This window comes from Bombyx mori, chromosome 17 (assembly GCF_030269925.1).
Source record: "Bombyx mori chromosome 17, ASM3026992v2".
Classification (NCBI taxonomy): domain Eukaryota; kingdom Metazoa; phylum Arthropoda; class Insecta; order Lepidoptera; family Bombycidae; genus Bombyx; species Bombyx mori.
The window spans coordinates 7,793,659-7,810,090 of NC_085123.1; the positions used below are offsets into that span (position 1 = coordinate 7,793,659).

The following is a 16,432-nucleotide window of genomic DNA, read 5'->3' on the forward strand; positions in this document are numbered from 1 at the left end:
GGTATTTACCATCAACTTCTCTTCTGTGACAGTACGCATTCTGGCATTGTACTTTTCGGGGGTAGTTGTGGTACATTGAGTCATGGCATTACTCCGTAAACTTTAACACTTTTCTTGATTTATGGTTAATAATACTTTAAAAAAGTTCAAACGCATTTTAGTCTTTTATAGTGTCGAGGTAATCAATCATTCACATCGAACCATAATTTATCATTTGAAAACAACATACGCGTATGTCGGAGCATTACGATCAGGAAAACAAATTAACTTGTTTCAATAATAAATACGACAAACTACGTATCCGCCCAAAACCTTCACGTGGACTGAGGGGTTGATCAAAATACATTGGACGTTATAGAATTGTAGATATAAATGGTCGCTCAGCAACGACTTTAAGCCACAAATAAAACATTGAACATAGTGTATTTCTTTTTACAATTAATTAGTTAACTATAATTTGAACCAACTTATAAGATTTAATAGTTGTATGTAAAGTTGACAATAAGTTATCATAACTTTCCGGTCTTACAGCATAGACAGTATTCGAAAGCAAAGTAAATAATCATGAATTCATATCTGACTGACTCGGTAGAGCAGTTGTTAGCACCCCTGACTGTTGCGCCGAAAATCTTGGGTTCGATTCCCACATCGGGCAACCATTCGTGTGATGAGCAGATTTGTTTGCTCTTTGTCTGGGTGTTTATTATCTATGCATTTATTTAAAAAACGTACCTACTAATGTACGTTTTTACAATAAAATTTAGGTAGGTAGGTATGTAAGTTTCTGGTTCCCATAACACTGGGAGTCCTACATTGGGGCTGGGTGACCATGCATGATTTTTTCGCAATTTTGTATTTATGTATGTGTGTATTTATTTACATTAGCTATGGGGTCTTCAGACTATATTCTACTAAGTACTACAAGTTATTAAACTAATATATTAGCGGAAATACTTAAGGCCAGGGCATCTACTTTTATGTTGACCCGCCTTCATTTTCAGGGGTTCTCATTCCCGAGCCGTATGCTTCGTGGCAAATATCTCTTTTTTTCTTCGTGAACGAATTTTCGATGCCTAAGTCTACCGCGTAGGAGCTAAATTCTCAAATTTTAAAGGTATGTGGGTCAGCCGTCAAGGAGAATATAAATGAAACTTCGTAGTTTTTTTTAGGATTGAAGGATTAGTGGTGGCCCAGTGGCCTTTCCAGTTTCACCAGGACAGGTGGGCGAGCAACGTCTCAGCCAGGAGGGCTACGTAGTCTCGAGGCGACATTCACGTTATGATGTCAATTTGCTCTGATACCCTTCCCTTACCTAAAGTTATGTATAACTTTACCATTAAACTTTATGATTAAATTAGAGATAATTTTACCCTTAATCATGTACTTAGATGATTTAACTAAACTCACATGTTTTTTAAATGCTTTCTATTGTTTTTTTTTATTCCTACCTAAGCTGATAGCCTTGAGAGGCTATTTCAGCGTAACCTTAACTAGTAGGTGACCTCACGGGGCTCAAACCTGACGACGTTGCTAACACGAACCCTAGCAAGAGCCGTGCTTCGCAGAATTTATCACCGGATCGGAAACACGACCCACTGAGAAGATCCGGCGAGAAACTCAGCGGGCTGTGTCTGTGGGTTTACTCGTCAAGACCTTCGTCGCAATCGCCGGGTTCGACGAGAACGATGACCGGTGCTTGAGGTACCTAAAAACAGCGTTAGTGGATCGCAAAGATTCTATTGTATATATTTCCCCTTTATATATACTGTTATTACAACTCTGAAGAAGCATTCCCATGTAAGATAGTTCCCATCCTAAGTTTCACAATATTCTAAACTTTAGTTGTTAGTAACAAAAACTAAGCTCACTCAGTTTTTCTGTTATAAATATATAAAAAAACTGATCACCAAAATATATTTATATTTTTTACTAATTTAATGTTCCAATATTTTTTATTATTATACAATGTACCACCACCAGCATAATTCATTTGAACTATGTATACAGATATAATTTCTACCATAAACAACTTCTAGAAAAAACATCACTCACTGCTAAATAGCAGTATGTGGTGATTTTGTCCCCTGACCATCTTGCTTGGCTTGACATCACAGTGGCTTTTTACTTTTTTAGGCAATAAAAATAAAAGTATTACACTAAAACACAATAACAATGTTTTACACAAATTCGCCAATCAATAAAACATATATATATTAAGGGGTATTTTTTTATTTGGTTAAGTTAAGGAATGATGAATAAAGCTCTATGAAAGCTTTATATATAATAGACTTTACCTTTATACATAATATGTAAGTCAGACTTAAATTATTCTCATCATAATAGTATATTGTGCACAAAGTTAAACAGTACCAGGTGCAAGCAATTTTACTCCTCTGTCAAACAATTTATAAAGATATTTTTTTGGCTTCATATCCACTGTATGTATGTGTTCTTCATTGAATTTGTTTCCTGGATATTTTATTGTCAAATGACCTGAGACATCTGAACTCAATCCTGAAGAAAGGTTTTCCACTTCAACCACAGTTTGTGCTTTGTGCGATAGCAAATTTGCCAAACAGTGGTTAGCATCATCTTCCATCACATCATTGCAATGAAATATTACAAAAGGATTTTTTGATTTAGCAGCAATTTCTATAATTTCAGAACAAAACTTATTCACTTCTTGTAATGTATACTGAAGATCTAGTAAATGTGTGATTCCATCAAAAATAATGTTAACTGTGTCATGATTACGCTGCATTTCTTCTATTTTTTTCAGCACATCTATGAGCAATTGATCAGATTCAGCATACTCCATTATATTTGTTAATGTTGCGTCACCAAAATCAAAATAATCTATCACCCCAGCCTCACAACTTTTAAACAGATTATGGTTCATTCTTAAACCAACATTGTGGTAATGAGTTATTGAGTTATGTGAGGATACTATCAAAAGAGGGCTGTTTTGCTTAATACAGTAACTGATAACACAATTGACAATGAATGAACCATCACAACCATTTATTTCTTTAACCACAATCCTGTTGGTAGATATATTTTTCTGCAATTGTAGACATGATGTTATAATGTCAGACATCCTGAAACAATGAACTGTTTGCAATAAATTACAGCAGTTTCACAAAATTCTCGGAACAAGCTCTTTGCCAATAAATACATAGGTATAGGTACCTATATCTTGTGACGCTAAAGGGACATAAATGATAAATTTACTGAAACGCCAGTCACTGAGAGTATACTATTATCGCAAAATCTAACATATCTTCCTTCAGTCAAAACGCTGTCGGCATGCGTAGAGAAAAGTCGAGTTCGCTCGCGCGAGACCTTCTGTATCGACATTAATCGTTCGTTTTCTCATGTATTCAAAAACTTGCCAAATAACTTATTACATAATAACACGTATTTACCGTTTATAGAAAGAAGTGGTTAATTTAACTTTCATCCAACAAGTTACCTTTCCTCACAAATATTTCAATATATTTGGAATATTTTAGTCAGGTAAGTTATTTTTGTATTTTTTCATTTTAGAAACCGTTTTAATTATGTAAACAAAGTAAAACAAAAGCCAAGGTTTTTTTCCCCTAACCTATAAGTTATAAAAATGATTTTCCATTAGAAATAACATTTTCTAAAACTTAAATATTTTATACCTGCTTTCAACTTGCTAGTTTATTCTTTTTTATTCCCAAATGAATTATTATTAGAAAATATTACCAACGTGAACTAATATTCACTTTCAATTCAAATAGAATACGCGTTGTGCGATTTATCTTATAAGAAAATTATTATTATTTAACAATATGGTATTAATGACATTGTATCCTAAAAAGCTAAACACTTTATTTTTATTTCTATTTCCTGTCCATAACCACATTTACAGTCATCGGGAACAGGCACATGACATGCTCATGACGCAACATTCATCTTAAGCCCGGACGCATATTGTACGTTCGTCCGTGCTTGACCGAAAAGCTTCCGAAGGTAGGTACTCTGTGAATTGCGTAGAAATGACAATATTTATTTTTTTCTAATAAACAAAGTAAAAATTAAGGTGGTTCCTATATTAGCCCAACATTTTAATACGAAGGCTTATCCAATGTGGTTTACCTAATCTGCTCAGGACATAGCCGACGTCACTGAATGGGGTTGGCAACTGTCAAAGTGGCGCTGGTGTGCATTGTTCCCATAACATTCAATATTTGTATTGGAAATTTTGATTAAAAATTATTTTAAGAACAATGACGCGTTGTTTTGTGCCAATATGCTCAGAAATTGGAGTACATCAATTCCCGAAGGACAAGAAAATTGGAAGACTGTGGTTAAAGGCTATTCGACGCGAAAAAAGTACTCCCACAAAAAGTTCGAGGTTATGTCGTAAACACTTTGTGGAATCTGACTATGAAAACATTAGTAAATACACAGGTATGCTTCTTTCTGCCAAATATTTATAATGCATGACTAGGTGTAGCACACATCTTTGTTCTCTTATAAAAAAAAACCCAAAAATAATTAGTTAGGCACACTATTAGTTGCTAACATATTTAGCAAGTAGATTTATGCTGTAAGGAACTTATTAACAAACACAAAATCAGACTGGAGGAAACACATTCCTCATGAGCTGTTGTTCATTATCAGCTGTTACTATTGAAAGTTCTATCTAAACCGCTGCATCCATTGTAATAACAAACATTTTAAAACTATGCTCAGGTTTCCTTGTGATAGTATATTTAAATGTTTTTCTTTGTGTTGAAGGTGTCAAACATGAACATAAATATCTGAAGAAAGGTGCTGTACCATCTATATTTTCATGGAATATGAAACCAGTTTCTGAAGAAAAAAAAAGTAGAGAACAAAGGTTACAAACTCGTAACCTTAAAAAACAGCTTTTTAGCCTGCCCAACACATCCCATTACTGTGAAGATATAGTACCCCTTGAAGAACACAGCAGTGTGCATTTTGATTCAAATGTCTCTCAAGAAATTCTAATAGAAAATAATAAATCTAGTATAGATGAAACGATTACAAGGCATCATATTACTATTGGAACTCAGACATCCAATATATTAAGATTGTTCTCTACAGAGCTATTACTTGCAGACGATGAGACAGTGCAATACTACACCGGGTTGGAAACAGCATCTAAGTTTTCATTAGTTTTAATCACACTTTTGCCAATGGCAAATGATATAAGGTATCGCTGGAGTAGAGTGGTCGGCATATCAATAGAAGATCAATTTTTAATGTTACTAATTAAGCTTAGAAGAAATACAACAGATTTTGAATTAAGTAAAATTTTTGGTGTAAGTAAAACTGAAGTGTCTAATATTGTTGTAACATGGATAAATTTTGTCAGTGATATCTGGAGCCTAATTGACATTTGGCCTAGCCGCAGCTTAGTAAATTATTATATGCCTAATTGTTTTAGAACACATTATCCCTCCACAAGGGTGATTATAGATGGGACTGAAATAGGCATACAGAAGCCTAGTCAACCTGATACTCAAAAAGCGTCATTTAGTTCTTATAAACATAAAAACACCTTGAAATTTTTGGTAGGAGCTTCACCAGGGGGATTATTAACATATGTTTCAAACGGCTATGCTGGTTCTGCAAGTGATCGACAGATAGTAGAACGAAGTAAGCTGCTGCAGATTTGTGATTCTGGAGATAGTATTATGGCAGACAGAGGTTTTAATGTACAGGATCTGTTTGCCTCTAAAGGAATTAGTATCAATATCCCATCTTTTTTAAAAGGTAAATCACAAATCCCAGGTGTTCAGTTAAAGATAGATCAAAAATTAGCTAGTCAGAGGGTTCACATAGAACGATTAATAGGGCTAACAAAAACTTATTTAATATTAAAAAATGAACTAAATCATTTTTATGTACCTTTAGCATCTAAAATATTTTTCATATGTGTAATGTTATGTAATTTTAGAGAAGGAATTGTCAATAAAAACAATTAAAAATATTACTGATTTTTTATTTCGACAAGTGTGTATAGTTATAATACAGATATTTTTCATACAATGCTTCTTTGAAAATATTTTCATAATATTTTCTTTTTTGCCACGTACCATCCGGCTATGGAATGAGCTCCCCTCCACGGTGTTTCCCGAGCGCTATGACATGTCCTTCTTCAAACGAGGCTTATGGAGAGTATTAAGCGGTAGGCAGCGGCTTGGCTCTGCCCCTGGCATTGCTGAAGTCCATGGGCGACGGTAACCACTCACCATCAGGTGGGCCGTATGCCCGTCTGCCTACAAAGGCAATAAAAAAAAAAAAAAAAAAATTTTCATAAAAGATATCTAATTTATTTAACATATTATTTATAAAATTATTGTCTTTTTCAACGTAAACCACTTTGATGTCCTTGTAAGTATAAATGACCAAGTTGCAGTATGTTTTGCCTGAGCAGTATAACTGCCCTTGGATTTGATAATAATATGGGCAGGTTTTTTTTAGAGACAATATCCCGTTGCATTGTTCTAAGTAAGGCACCGTTGTTATATTAATTTCATGTTTTCTGCTAGCATATGGACATTTCACTTCAATTATAGTTTCTTCGCCCAACACACCATCAGGAGATGCAGCAAGATATGGGCGCTCTTGGCTAATGAAAATGCCACATGGCTCCACTAGCAAATCATATATATTAGCATATTTTGCTAGAGCAATTTTTTCATTTTGTAAGCCATGAGTCGTTGCCCTAGAAGTGAAATATTTTTTATTTAACAATTCACTTGCGTATTTCACCATTGTTGCACTTTTTAAATGGCATATTGTGTGGTAATTGCTGGCTGTGATACGGTTTTTTCTGTACTCATGCCAGTGGGAGCACTCAAGCTGTCCTATCGTCAAATTTTGGATTTCGTTGATTTCTTCTGGAGTTATTTCTAGCAATTTCAGATTTTTCAATAACTGTTGTTTAGGATGAACAGATGTGTAGTCATGGTCATTAGTTAATGCGTATGGGTTTGCTGGTTCATAAAGTTGTTTCAAAGGCATGTGTGAGTTAGGAAAACCAATTATTAAATTTCTGACTAATGTATTATAACTTACTCTGTTAAGAGTTTTCAGAGGATAAGGCTCAAATATTACCTTCTTTTTCTTACTCATTTTTTCTGCGTGGACTGGGGTACCAGTGTAAAATTTGTTTGGTATATGGAATTGTTGTAATTTTTGTGTGCACACTTCATGGAGAAGTATAAACTTTTCATGAACCATATTCTCAATTCCTAGTAAGAGAACAGCAACATGCTTACAAACGGCATTCACAGCACTTCCCGCAGGACATTCACAATGGGATTCTACAGGATTCCCATCCTTATGAAGTTTGATATTAACTTCATACTGCAGGTTCCTCATTGTTTTCCTGCAATGTCCTTTCACATAAGTATAATCCCCAACAACAGAAGATCTGGCCGTTAGTAAATGCCGGCTTTCATATAGCTCATTGGCCATGCTTGACTTCTTCAGAGTGCTGAAAACAAAAATTAAAGTACAAAAATAGGAGATTGAGAGTATGAGTAACTTAAAATTGTAAATGCCCTATCTACTAATAACTTACTAGTTTAAATAATGCCTTAATGCTGTTTTGTCAATAGGTGGCAAAACAGTGTTACTGTTTATATCACGATATGTGTCTCCTAATGGTAAGTCCATTTTAGGATCATGGCCATCGACTCTTTCAGCACGACCAAAATTAAAATTTTGGTCATATAGCTCTAATCTGAAAAAAGTAAAATAATACATTAGTTGGTAGGTAATGTATGTAATATGAGCAATTCTTTCTGCACATGCTACAAGGAATAAAGTTCCTAAGGTACACAATTTAATATTATTATTATAATAGCTACTGGAAACAGTTTGAAAGAAGTTTTTTAAGTTTATATAAAACATCAACATTGTACCTTTCGACAAGATCCACTTTTTTTCCTCGTAAAGATGCACCACGTTTTCTCAACTCCTCCTTTAATTCTTTAACTATCCAGTTGGAATACATGTTGTAAAACTGTTTAACACTACTTAGAAAGTAATAAGAACCGTATCAAAGTCACAAAATGCCGAAATATCACGAACGCAAAACACACAAAATGGCGGCTCTCTGTGACAAGAGAACAAGCTACGCTGGCGCCATCTGAGAAAAGCTTTAACCGGCCAACCCCATTGTGATCGTGTCTTAGAGCTAGGTGACCTACGTTATTAACTATGTTTTTACCATAGCCCGGGCCTAATGTTGATCTCAATTTGCTGTCATTTGTCACTTTGTCAATTGTTGTCAATGTCGTTTGTCAAGGTTAAGGTCGTTGTCACCGTGAAATCTAATAAGTAAAGCGATTTTAAATAATGACAAACTAAATAGTGATTTCTATTCAATTTTATTTGGTTTCTTTCGAACTTAGATTGGCAAGCATATGAATGATAAATTTTAATTTAGTACGACATAAGTGTAATAGTAATAAAAAGTAATAAAATAGTAAAATGTAAATTAATAGTGCTAAACAATATAAACATTTAAACTACAAATGAAAATGTATTTTTGCAGTTCAAAATACCATGTCTAAAGAAGTAAAAGTATCACGATGGTATTTTGGTGGTTTGGCATCTGCAGGAGCAGCATGCATCACACATCCACTAGACTTGCTCAAGGTTCAAATGCAGACACAAAAGGGAAAAAATATTTCTATGATACAACTTACTGGTATTGTATTAAAGAACCAAGGTGAGCAACTACATCACTTTCATATTACTATAATTCAAGTTCTGAAAAACACTAATCCTCAAAATAATATAAATATAAATTTACAACTGTGCATATCTCAACAGACCATTACCATGTAGCAAAAAATTTAAATGTACTTACATGTTTTGTAGGTAAATGATAGTTGGTAATATATAAGGATAAAATGATACCTCTACCTATAAAATATAATTACTTATGTAACCATGGATTACATAGAAATTAATGGACATGGAGTATCAATGATTTTTTTATACAGACCAATTTTAAGTTTTTCTTTTCTAGGAATCTCAGGGTTGTACAATGGTATATCAGCCTCTTTATTAAGACAGCTGACATATTCCACATCTAGATTTGGTATTTATGAAATTTCCAAGCAACATATGACACCAAAAGACGTGAGTTTTTAAATAATAATAAATACTTTTTAGTTATAAAGTTATTTTTTAATAGAATCTATTATTCACTTCATAGCCCATAACTATTTGTTCACAGAAAATAATGGGTGAATTAAAATAAAGCACACTTAAACAACATATTGGACTTTGCCTCATCTTAGATAAAAACCAATCAGTCTGTCTGTCAAGTGTAGTGGTTAATTATAGTGATTGACTGTTAAATGACATCCACATTAGATTTCTGATCAGGTTCAATACTTTTAAGATATCTGTTTTTAAAGATGTTCTTGTCTTGTGCATGTATTTCCAGCCATCATAAAAAGAGAGAAAAATCATATCTTTAGGTTGTTGTATGAATATAGAAAGATACCATCATAGTTTTATAACTATAACACTTAAAAGAGAAGATTAAATTATCAGAAATTGTAAACACAAAATATCCCAATTATCTGAATTGCACTAACAATATTAATAGCTATTGTTTCTAGGGTAGCGCGATACCTTTCTACATGTCAGCATTTTTAGCTGGGCTTGGTGGATTTACTGGTGGTTTTGTCGGAAATCCGGCCGATTTAGTCAATGTCAGAATGCAAAATGATGTCAAACTTCCACCTGAGCAGAGGAGAAAGTAATTAACTCTTTATTACATTATGATTTTCTTAGTAACTAAATCAGTTTCAATCAGAAAACCTTATATGAATTTATAAAAACACAAATTCTTGATATGTATTTACTTTTATTTTATACTTTTGTACTTATTTATATTGTTAAGCATGAATGTATCCCTATCTGAACAGTAGGATAACCATATTACAATACTGTTAAGACCTTGATTGCATATCTCAAAGAGGGCAGGTGCCACAATCATTTAGTGGTGGACAGCCTATAACAAATATTCGTCTTGCCTATCTGAAACATTAAAAACATGTTTATATTTTATTTTCCAGACACACAAACATGATTAAAACAGTAACTGAATTTAAATAAGAAGAGTCTCATTTTGCTTGTATTTTTTTATATTTTTTAGACCATAATTTACTTATTAATAAGAAACAAATCAAAACTAAAAGTATAAATATTTCCTTAATTATTTTAGTTACAAGAATGCAATACATGGCTTGTGGCGGGTTGCAGTTGATGAAGGTGTGTTAAGATTGTGGTCTGGAGCCACCATGACCTGTACTCGTGCTGCACTCATGACAATTGGACAACTGTCATTCTATGATCAAATCAAGGGACTGCTCCTTTCGTCACCATACTTTGGAGAAAATGTTGCCACTCACGTAACATCCAGCTTATTAGCGGTAAGCTTTTATTTTGTTTATGTATTCTATACATGTTTATATATTTATAAAATAATTTACATTTTGAAATATTCGCCATTATTTAATGTGATTCACAACTCATTACATTGTCAATATATCCAATTTTTGTTGATTTGATAAATTTCATTGGAATTATATTATTATACATGAATTTTAAATATTAATTGAAAATCGTATTAATTATAGATCAGTAGAAAATTTTATTAGAATTTATTACCAATATTAATAAGATAATAATATTATTAAACTATAAAAATCAATAAAATGGACCAAGAACAACTGTTGAAATAAATTGAATATTCATGATACAAGGTGAATGCCGCCTCTGCTTGCCGAAGAAATCGAGATCTTAATTGTATCGTAAATTAGCAGCCCCACCATTCCAACGGGAAAGCATGAGTTCATGCTTAAAGTAGTATGGCTTGTGGCACAGCCAACAAGCTCTGCCCCCCATAAAGCCAATGGGCCTTGATTAAAATAACATTCGTATGGAGATTCTAGGCTTCAAGATTATGTATTTGAAACCGTTACAGGGTGCGATAGCAACAACAATGACTCAGCCCGTGGACGTCCTAAAGACCAGGGCAATGAACGCGAAGCCGGGTGAAATCAAAAGTATACTCTCACTCGTCAAGAATACCGCAAAAGAGAGTCCCTTGGCGTTTTTCAAAGGATACATTCCAGCGTTCGTGAGACTGGCACCACACACTATTTTGACTTTTGTTTTCTTAGAACAGCTTAGAATGAATTTTGGAATTTTGAAAAGTCAATCGTAAATGTCGAAATTTGTTTTCGTTGTTGCTTTATTTTAGATTTTAAATTTTTAGCGTTTTATTTGTTAGATAGCTGGTCTATTTTAGTTAATTCCAATGATAGTTTTCGCGAAAATTCACAAAGTGAAACAGTTATAGTTGCCTCGGCAATTTTATTTAATAATTTAAGATTTTTATTTTATGAAGGAAAGTTAATTTTATGTTATATTTTGACATTTCTGTTTTTTACAAAAACTACACAGAAAATATTTGTTATTTATTTATTTATTTGTGATGTAATTGAAATTAATACTTTTTTGACAAATTTACAACATGACCAATATTTATAGCGTGTACCTACTCTTAAAGGATTTAATGGTTAAAAATTGTTAGTAGTTGTTGTCGTACATCGTTGTCGTCTTCCTGTTAAACATCTTGAAAGAACGCTTATTATAATATCTTAACCTGTTAAAAAAAATACCCAAAGATCGTTTTATAGAAAGTTCACGCAAACATTATAAGTAGGTACTAGAAACAAAGACTTTTTTATGAGTATAACTTCATATTTAGTAATACCCAAAACTTTAATTAACGACCCCGGGTGGCCAATAAACTAATTTAGAGAATTAAAAAGGGCGGAAAGGCGGTAAAAAAAAGAAACTACTCGTACTTTCTTAGGGACCGCCGACAGACCGTTTTATACGAAATAAAACTGTAGCCATTACTGTATTTAGTAGTAGCAATTGTATACACAAATCCTTATTTTCTAAAAAAAAATTGGCTTAGAAACTTTGGTATAAACCAGGGATTCCCAAACTATTTTGCCAAAAGACCTCTTTTCCGAAACGAACTAATACCTCAAACCCGTACGACCAAGTTACTTTTAATCCTATCTATAGTTTTTTTCCTATCTCCTTTCCTTTCTTATCTAAAAACCTCTCGCTTGGTTAAGTGAGTAGAATTGATATCATTTTCTTATCAAAGTTCAACAAAATAAATGACATAAAATTCAGTAAATATCGAGTTTATTAATACTAATTACGTAAAACTAGCTAGAATGTAATTTTTTTTCAAAAAGACATTAAAATCGCAAAGTAAACATATAAACATAAGAACTTAGTTAATCAATAGGGATCGATTTTAAGACCTCGTCAATCCCCCAAATCAGTTTTCATTTATGTCGGCCACTTTGTGTATCCTTGGTCTAACCAAAACGAGTGTTTTTCATTTACGAGCCCTGAAGACTGTTAAAAATTACTGAACTAAAACAACAATCAAGAATTCTGCAGAGATTCGATCTTTTAGAAATAAATGTAATTAATATAACAGTGTAATAAAATTTGTTAAGTTTCTTAACACGATTGTTGATCAATCGAAAACAAATTAAGCATCAACAAACCGATTTAATATGTACCTAATTTAAAAATTAAGCAAAGTTGAATGTTTTGTGCCAATACATGTTCGTATAAAATAAGTTAGTTTAAAACTTTACTGACCTCGTCACAAAATTCCACGACATTGAAACTTTATTTTTGATACTTTTTATTGGTTATACATTCCTTGGAATATTTATGAATAGATTCTAAGGTATAAATTGTGAAACTTATTTATTCTGTCCAATTTATGTACCGGTCTTCTTATTTGTTGTCAACGAAAACAAAATTGAATTGTACAAATGTAGTCTGTATCCAACCTTATAACTCGTTTGATGTAGAATAACTCTCTATAATAAAATAATAATAGAAGAACTCTCACCTAACCCATAAATAGCTCTCGTGATTCTAAATACGAGGAAAGCCATACCGAACATAACTCATTGAGCAGAAAGAACTCTTGCCGGAAACGGAATATACTGTAAATTAATAATTATTCACACTGGGAGATTTAGCTGAGTTATTTGTTCGAGATTACGAGTTTTAATACTTTTCTCTCGGCTGTGCTTCGAGGAGGTTATTTTGAGACAGCCTCCTTCGTGAATTTTATCTGACGGCAACTTCAATAGGACTAGATAGAATATTTTAAACCCTATCGAACGCCTTTGTGATATCACGGCCCAAATAAAAACTCCGAACACATTTTCCGTGACTTAATGTAAGGTCGTTTGGTGCGCGTATTTTGAATACCATATCGTTTATTCAAATGCTGTAAACCATTCGAAGACATAAGCCTCCGATTTCAAGTAATGAACTCCAAAGTTGCTATTGGGACAGTTTGCGAGTCGGATAATAATGTAGATGAGTTATAAGTATGTGCTTGTCGTCCGACATGAAATAATATAAATTTGCTTACCTGCGCTCTACGCACCATTTGCTATAAGCAAAACGTCTGTGACGCTTATCTATCAAATGAGCAATTGCGTGCACAGTACAATCTAAAAAAGAGTCGTGCGTATAAGTCCAAATTAAACAAAACTTATGAAAGTATGGACGATGCACATATATACATTCGTCTCGTTTCCGCTCGTCGCTTGTAAATAAGCATATTGGCCCGCTTCCACATGGCCAAGATATTTGCAAACGTGTTTTAGATGATGATACAATGTTGTATAGATAACCTATCACCATTATTATACGAACTCCTAAACTAAAAAAAGTTCTAATGAATAGTAGTACTACCGTGTAGGTACTGCTAGCGTTAACATTCAGCCTTGACGCTATCTGCAATGTGCATAATTAGCACTGATTACTTATAGGCATAATTAGTACTTATTCTGGGACTGCTATGAACTCCAACGGCTAGAGTTCAAAGTTTAGGATAAAGATAAAATATTTCATCCCCTGAAACCATATTTTGAAAACGATGCGCATAGTAGAAGCGTGGAATCCTCTGTAAGACTAGATTCTATTGTCGAAACAGCATAAATCAGACGATCCAAAAAAAGCACCTGTACTATGTGAGATCTGTTTTCGAAATAAAATACAATAGGGGTAATGTAAATATCACTCATTAATAGTATTTGGGGCTTCATGTTCAAAATTATGGATTGCTTTCTGGGGCCTCGAAGGCAACGTGCTTGAAGACGATTTCAAGATTTTGGTAGACATCATTATTCCCGCAGCAAAAATTGAAAAAAAAATCACATTAACCATGGGAATCTTCCGAAAAAGCAGTAGATATTACTGCTATTTCTACTCCGGTTTTCTTTCGATTAGAAACAAAACGAACTTACGGAGCTGAACCCAAGCTAACTTTGGAAAGGAAATTCTAAATGGTATGAAGTGAAAACTCAAAGTATGTGATAAAAACGTATAACTTTCAGTTCTCGGAATATTTTACCCTCAGGTTGTTCTCATCCCTGCTAACTAGTTGTAGGGCAAAGACCTTTGCATTTGGTTTTCATACTGCTACCCATCGTGTACACAGATTTCGAAACCGCATGTTCCAGCCGAATATTCTGCGGCGGCTGTGGTTTTAAAGTTGCCGTCAGGTAATAGAAAATCTCGCATATAAATTTAGTTTTAAATCTACCGCATAGCGATTCCCAAGAGTTATATTTTTAGAGCGAATTTCATACGTAAATATTCGACAACTAAGTTGGTATTCGACAAGAATAAACAGTTCTTGAAAAAAAAAACGAAACGAAGTAAATTATGACTATTAAATAAAAAACGAAATATTTTGCTAGTCACAGTATCGTTCCTTAGCATAATTAGTGTTGTGCGCTCATAGAGCGTCGTATGTTCAGATACTTGAATGTTAGATTATTATTAATGTGTTCTTCCGCTGGATGGTGATTTTTAATAGTGAACTACGAAATTGTTAATTCATTTAATGTAAATGTAATGTCGTTAATGTGTATACAAGCGTTTTAACAAATTTCAAATATGAATTCAAACATCTGAACGGACCCACGAGTAGCGTGTTAGGTATATTTTTGTTGCAGTTTTTGTTACTGTTTTGTAGTGTATTTCGAATACACAAATTGGAGTTAAAAATATATATACATAACATATTCCTTTATTTATTATTATTGTAAGATTGTCTTTTAATGCATATAATGCATATTTACTATCTAAGAGTATAATTTTGAAAAAATGTTTAATGCTCTTCAAACATTTGCAGAACTTCTAGAAAAATTAAAATTTAGATTTTAAGGAACGGTGTGTTCTATTAATGGCCGACCTTTCAAAATCCTGTCAAGTATATTCATAGTGTGTTTTAGAATTCCAAATTTAATATTAGTCTATGGTGTTGTTGTATTATTAAAGCTATTGTTAATGGAAAACTTGTTTTACTTCTTAAACGGTAAACAAAAGACAGCTAGGAACAGTTAAGAAGAAATAGAAAAAGAAAATGCATGTAGTATGGATTTAATAAGATATTTTATTTGGTGAAAATATATTTCAATTATATTAAAATTAATTTGAGATCAAAATCAACTCTCAAACTTGTCCTCAGAAGTCATGCCTTCATAATAAAACATTAAAAATTGTCATTGTACAAGAACAGTGCAATCACAGCACTATCCAATCATACTAAAAAGTTGTATTTGTCTTAAGAAGATGTCTACGTAACTGCTTAGTTCTAATTCTCGACATCGAAAGGCCATACCCATATTTACATAACATTATATTTTATTCACTATAGATCAGCAACAAGATGTTGAAAATTGAATATCTGATTATATGCCTCTGATGTTGAAAATTATTTTTTTTGCTATCAAACTTTGGCACGAACACGTCCATCTCGACCTGACGATGCGTCTTAATGGGTAACGCAATAACGCGACGCTATATTACTTTAAAGGCAAAACGCAAATCGTTTACCTATTAACTTTTATCAATTTAACTCATATCAACTATGTACATATACATTTTGAATATTCTCACATACCTATATTTCCTATTTTTAAAATCGCATTACTCAATTAGCGAAAATCCTTAGATAATACCATGACTTGAAAATTTTATATATACGAATATTGTATACGTACTTAGAGAAGTCAAATCTTTGGTACAGAGATTCGTTTTACAACTCTCTAATCGAAAATTTATAACCATTTGAGGGAAGATATTTTGAAAAGTCTCATCTTTTTGAAACCAAAAGACACAATGAGACTTTTCCAGTAACAAATATTGAGACACACAAAAACTATTTGAATTATTATTCGTTTACGTTTTTATTTTATTCCTTAATTTATAAAAACATACCAAATGTTTATTATTAACAAACCAAATTGTTTAATTAAAAATGAAT

At 32.9% G+C, this 16,432-nt stretch overlaps 4 protein-coding genes across 9 annotated transcripts in view; 1 reads left to right on the plus strand and 3 right to left on the minus strand.

Moving 5' to 3' along the window:
• Window positions 1-2,211, minus strand: part of LOC101736272 (kinesin-like protein KIF19) — a 39,804-nt gene extending 37,593 nt beyond the window's left edge. For both annotated transcript variants that reach the window (XM_012691099.4, XM_012691098.4), the window contains exon 1: window positions 10-2,211. In XM_012691099.4, coding sequence (XP_012546553.1) covers window positions 10-84 — 75 coding nt within the window. In that variant the 5' untranslated portion in view covers window positions 85-2,211. The remainder of the gene's footprint in view (window positions 1-9) is intronic.
• Window positions 2,212-3,929, minus strand: LOC692989 (DID protein). 2 transcript variants are annotated; one of them, XM_021348521.3, is made up of 2 exons: window positions 3,426-3,671; window positions 2,212-3,098 (listed from the first exon to the last, which is right to left on the minus strand). In XM_021348521.3, the coding sequence occupies exons 1-2, from the start codon at window positions 3,458-3,460 to the stop codon at window positions 2,360-2,362; spliced, it is 774 nt and encodes a 257-aa protein (XP_021204196.1). In that variant the 5' UTR covers window positions 3,461-3,671; the 3' UTR covers window positions 2,212-2,359.
• LOC101736528 (mitochondrial dicarboxylate carrier) lies at window positions 3,374-15,461 on the plus strand. Of its 3 annotated transcripts, XM_012691101.4 has the most exons (7): window positions 3,374-3,516; window positions 3,899-3,999; window positions 8,567-8,743; window positions 9,047-9,159; window positions 9,648-9,787; window positions 10,256-10,463; window positions 11,018-15,461. In XM_012691101.4, the coding sequence occupies exons 3-7, from the start codon at window positions 8,578-8,580 to the stop codon at window positions 11,258-11,260; spliced, it is 870 nt and encodes a 289-aa protein (XP_012546555.1). In that variant the 5' UTR covers window positions 3,374-3,516; window positions 3,899-3,999; window positions 8,567-8,577; the 3' UTR covers window positions 11,261-15,461. The 3 variants fall into 3 exon arrangements, with proteins under 3 accessions (XP_012546555.1, XP_037872962.1, XP_037872964.1); XM_038017036.2 differs by lacking the exons at window positions 3,374-3,516; window positions 3,899-3,999 and adding an exon at window positions 8,346-8,486; XM_038017034.2 differs by lacking the exons at window positions 8,567-8,743; window positions 9,047-9,159; window positions 9,648-9,787; window positions 10,256-10,463; window positions 11,018-15,461 and adding exons at window positions 4,253-4,440; window positions 4,771-5,989.
• On the minus strand, window positions 5,988-8,062 carry LOC119629810 (uncharacterized). Of its 2 annotated transcripts, XM_062673353.1 has the most exons (3): window positions 7,932-8,062; window positions 7,589-7,750; window positions 5,988-7,501 (listed from the first exon to the last, which is right to left on the minus strand). In XM_062673353.1, exons 1-3 carry the CDS (start codon window positions 8,021-8,023, stop codon window positions 6,181-6,183), a joined length of 1,575 nt encoding a protein of 524 aa, XP_062529337.1. In that variant the 5' UTR covers window positions 8,024-8,062; the 3' UTR covers window positions 5,988-6,180. The 2 variants fall into 2 exon arrangements, with proteins under 2 accessions (XP_062529337.1, XP_062529336.1); XM_062673352.1 differs by lacking the exon at window positions 7,932-8,062 and having other exon boundaries at window positions 7,589-7,926.
• Window positions 15,462-16,432: the final 971 nt, after the last annotated feature.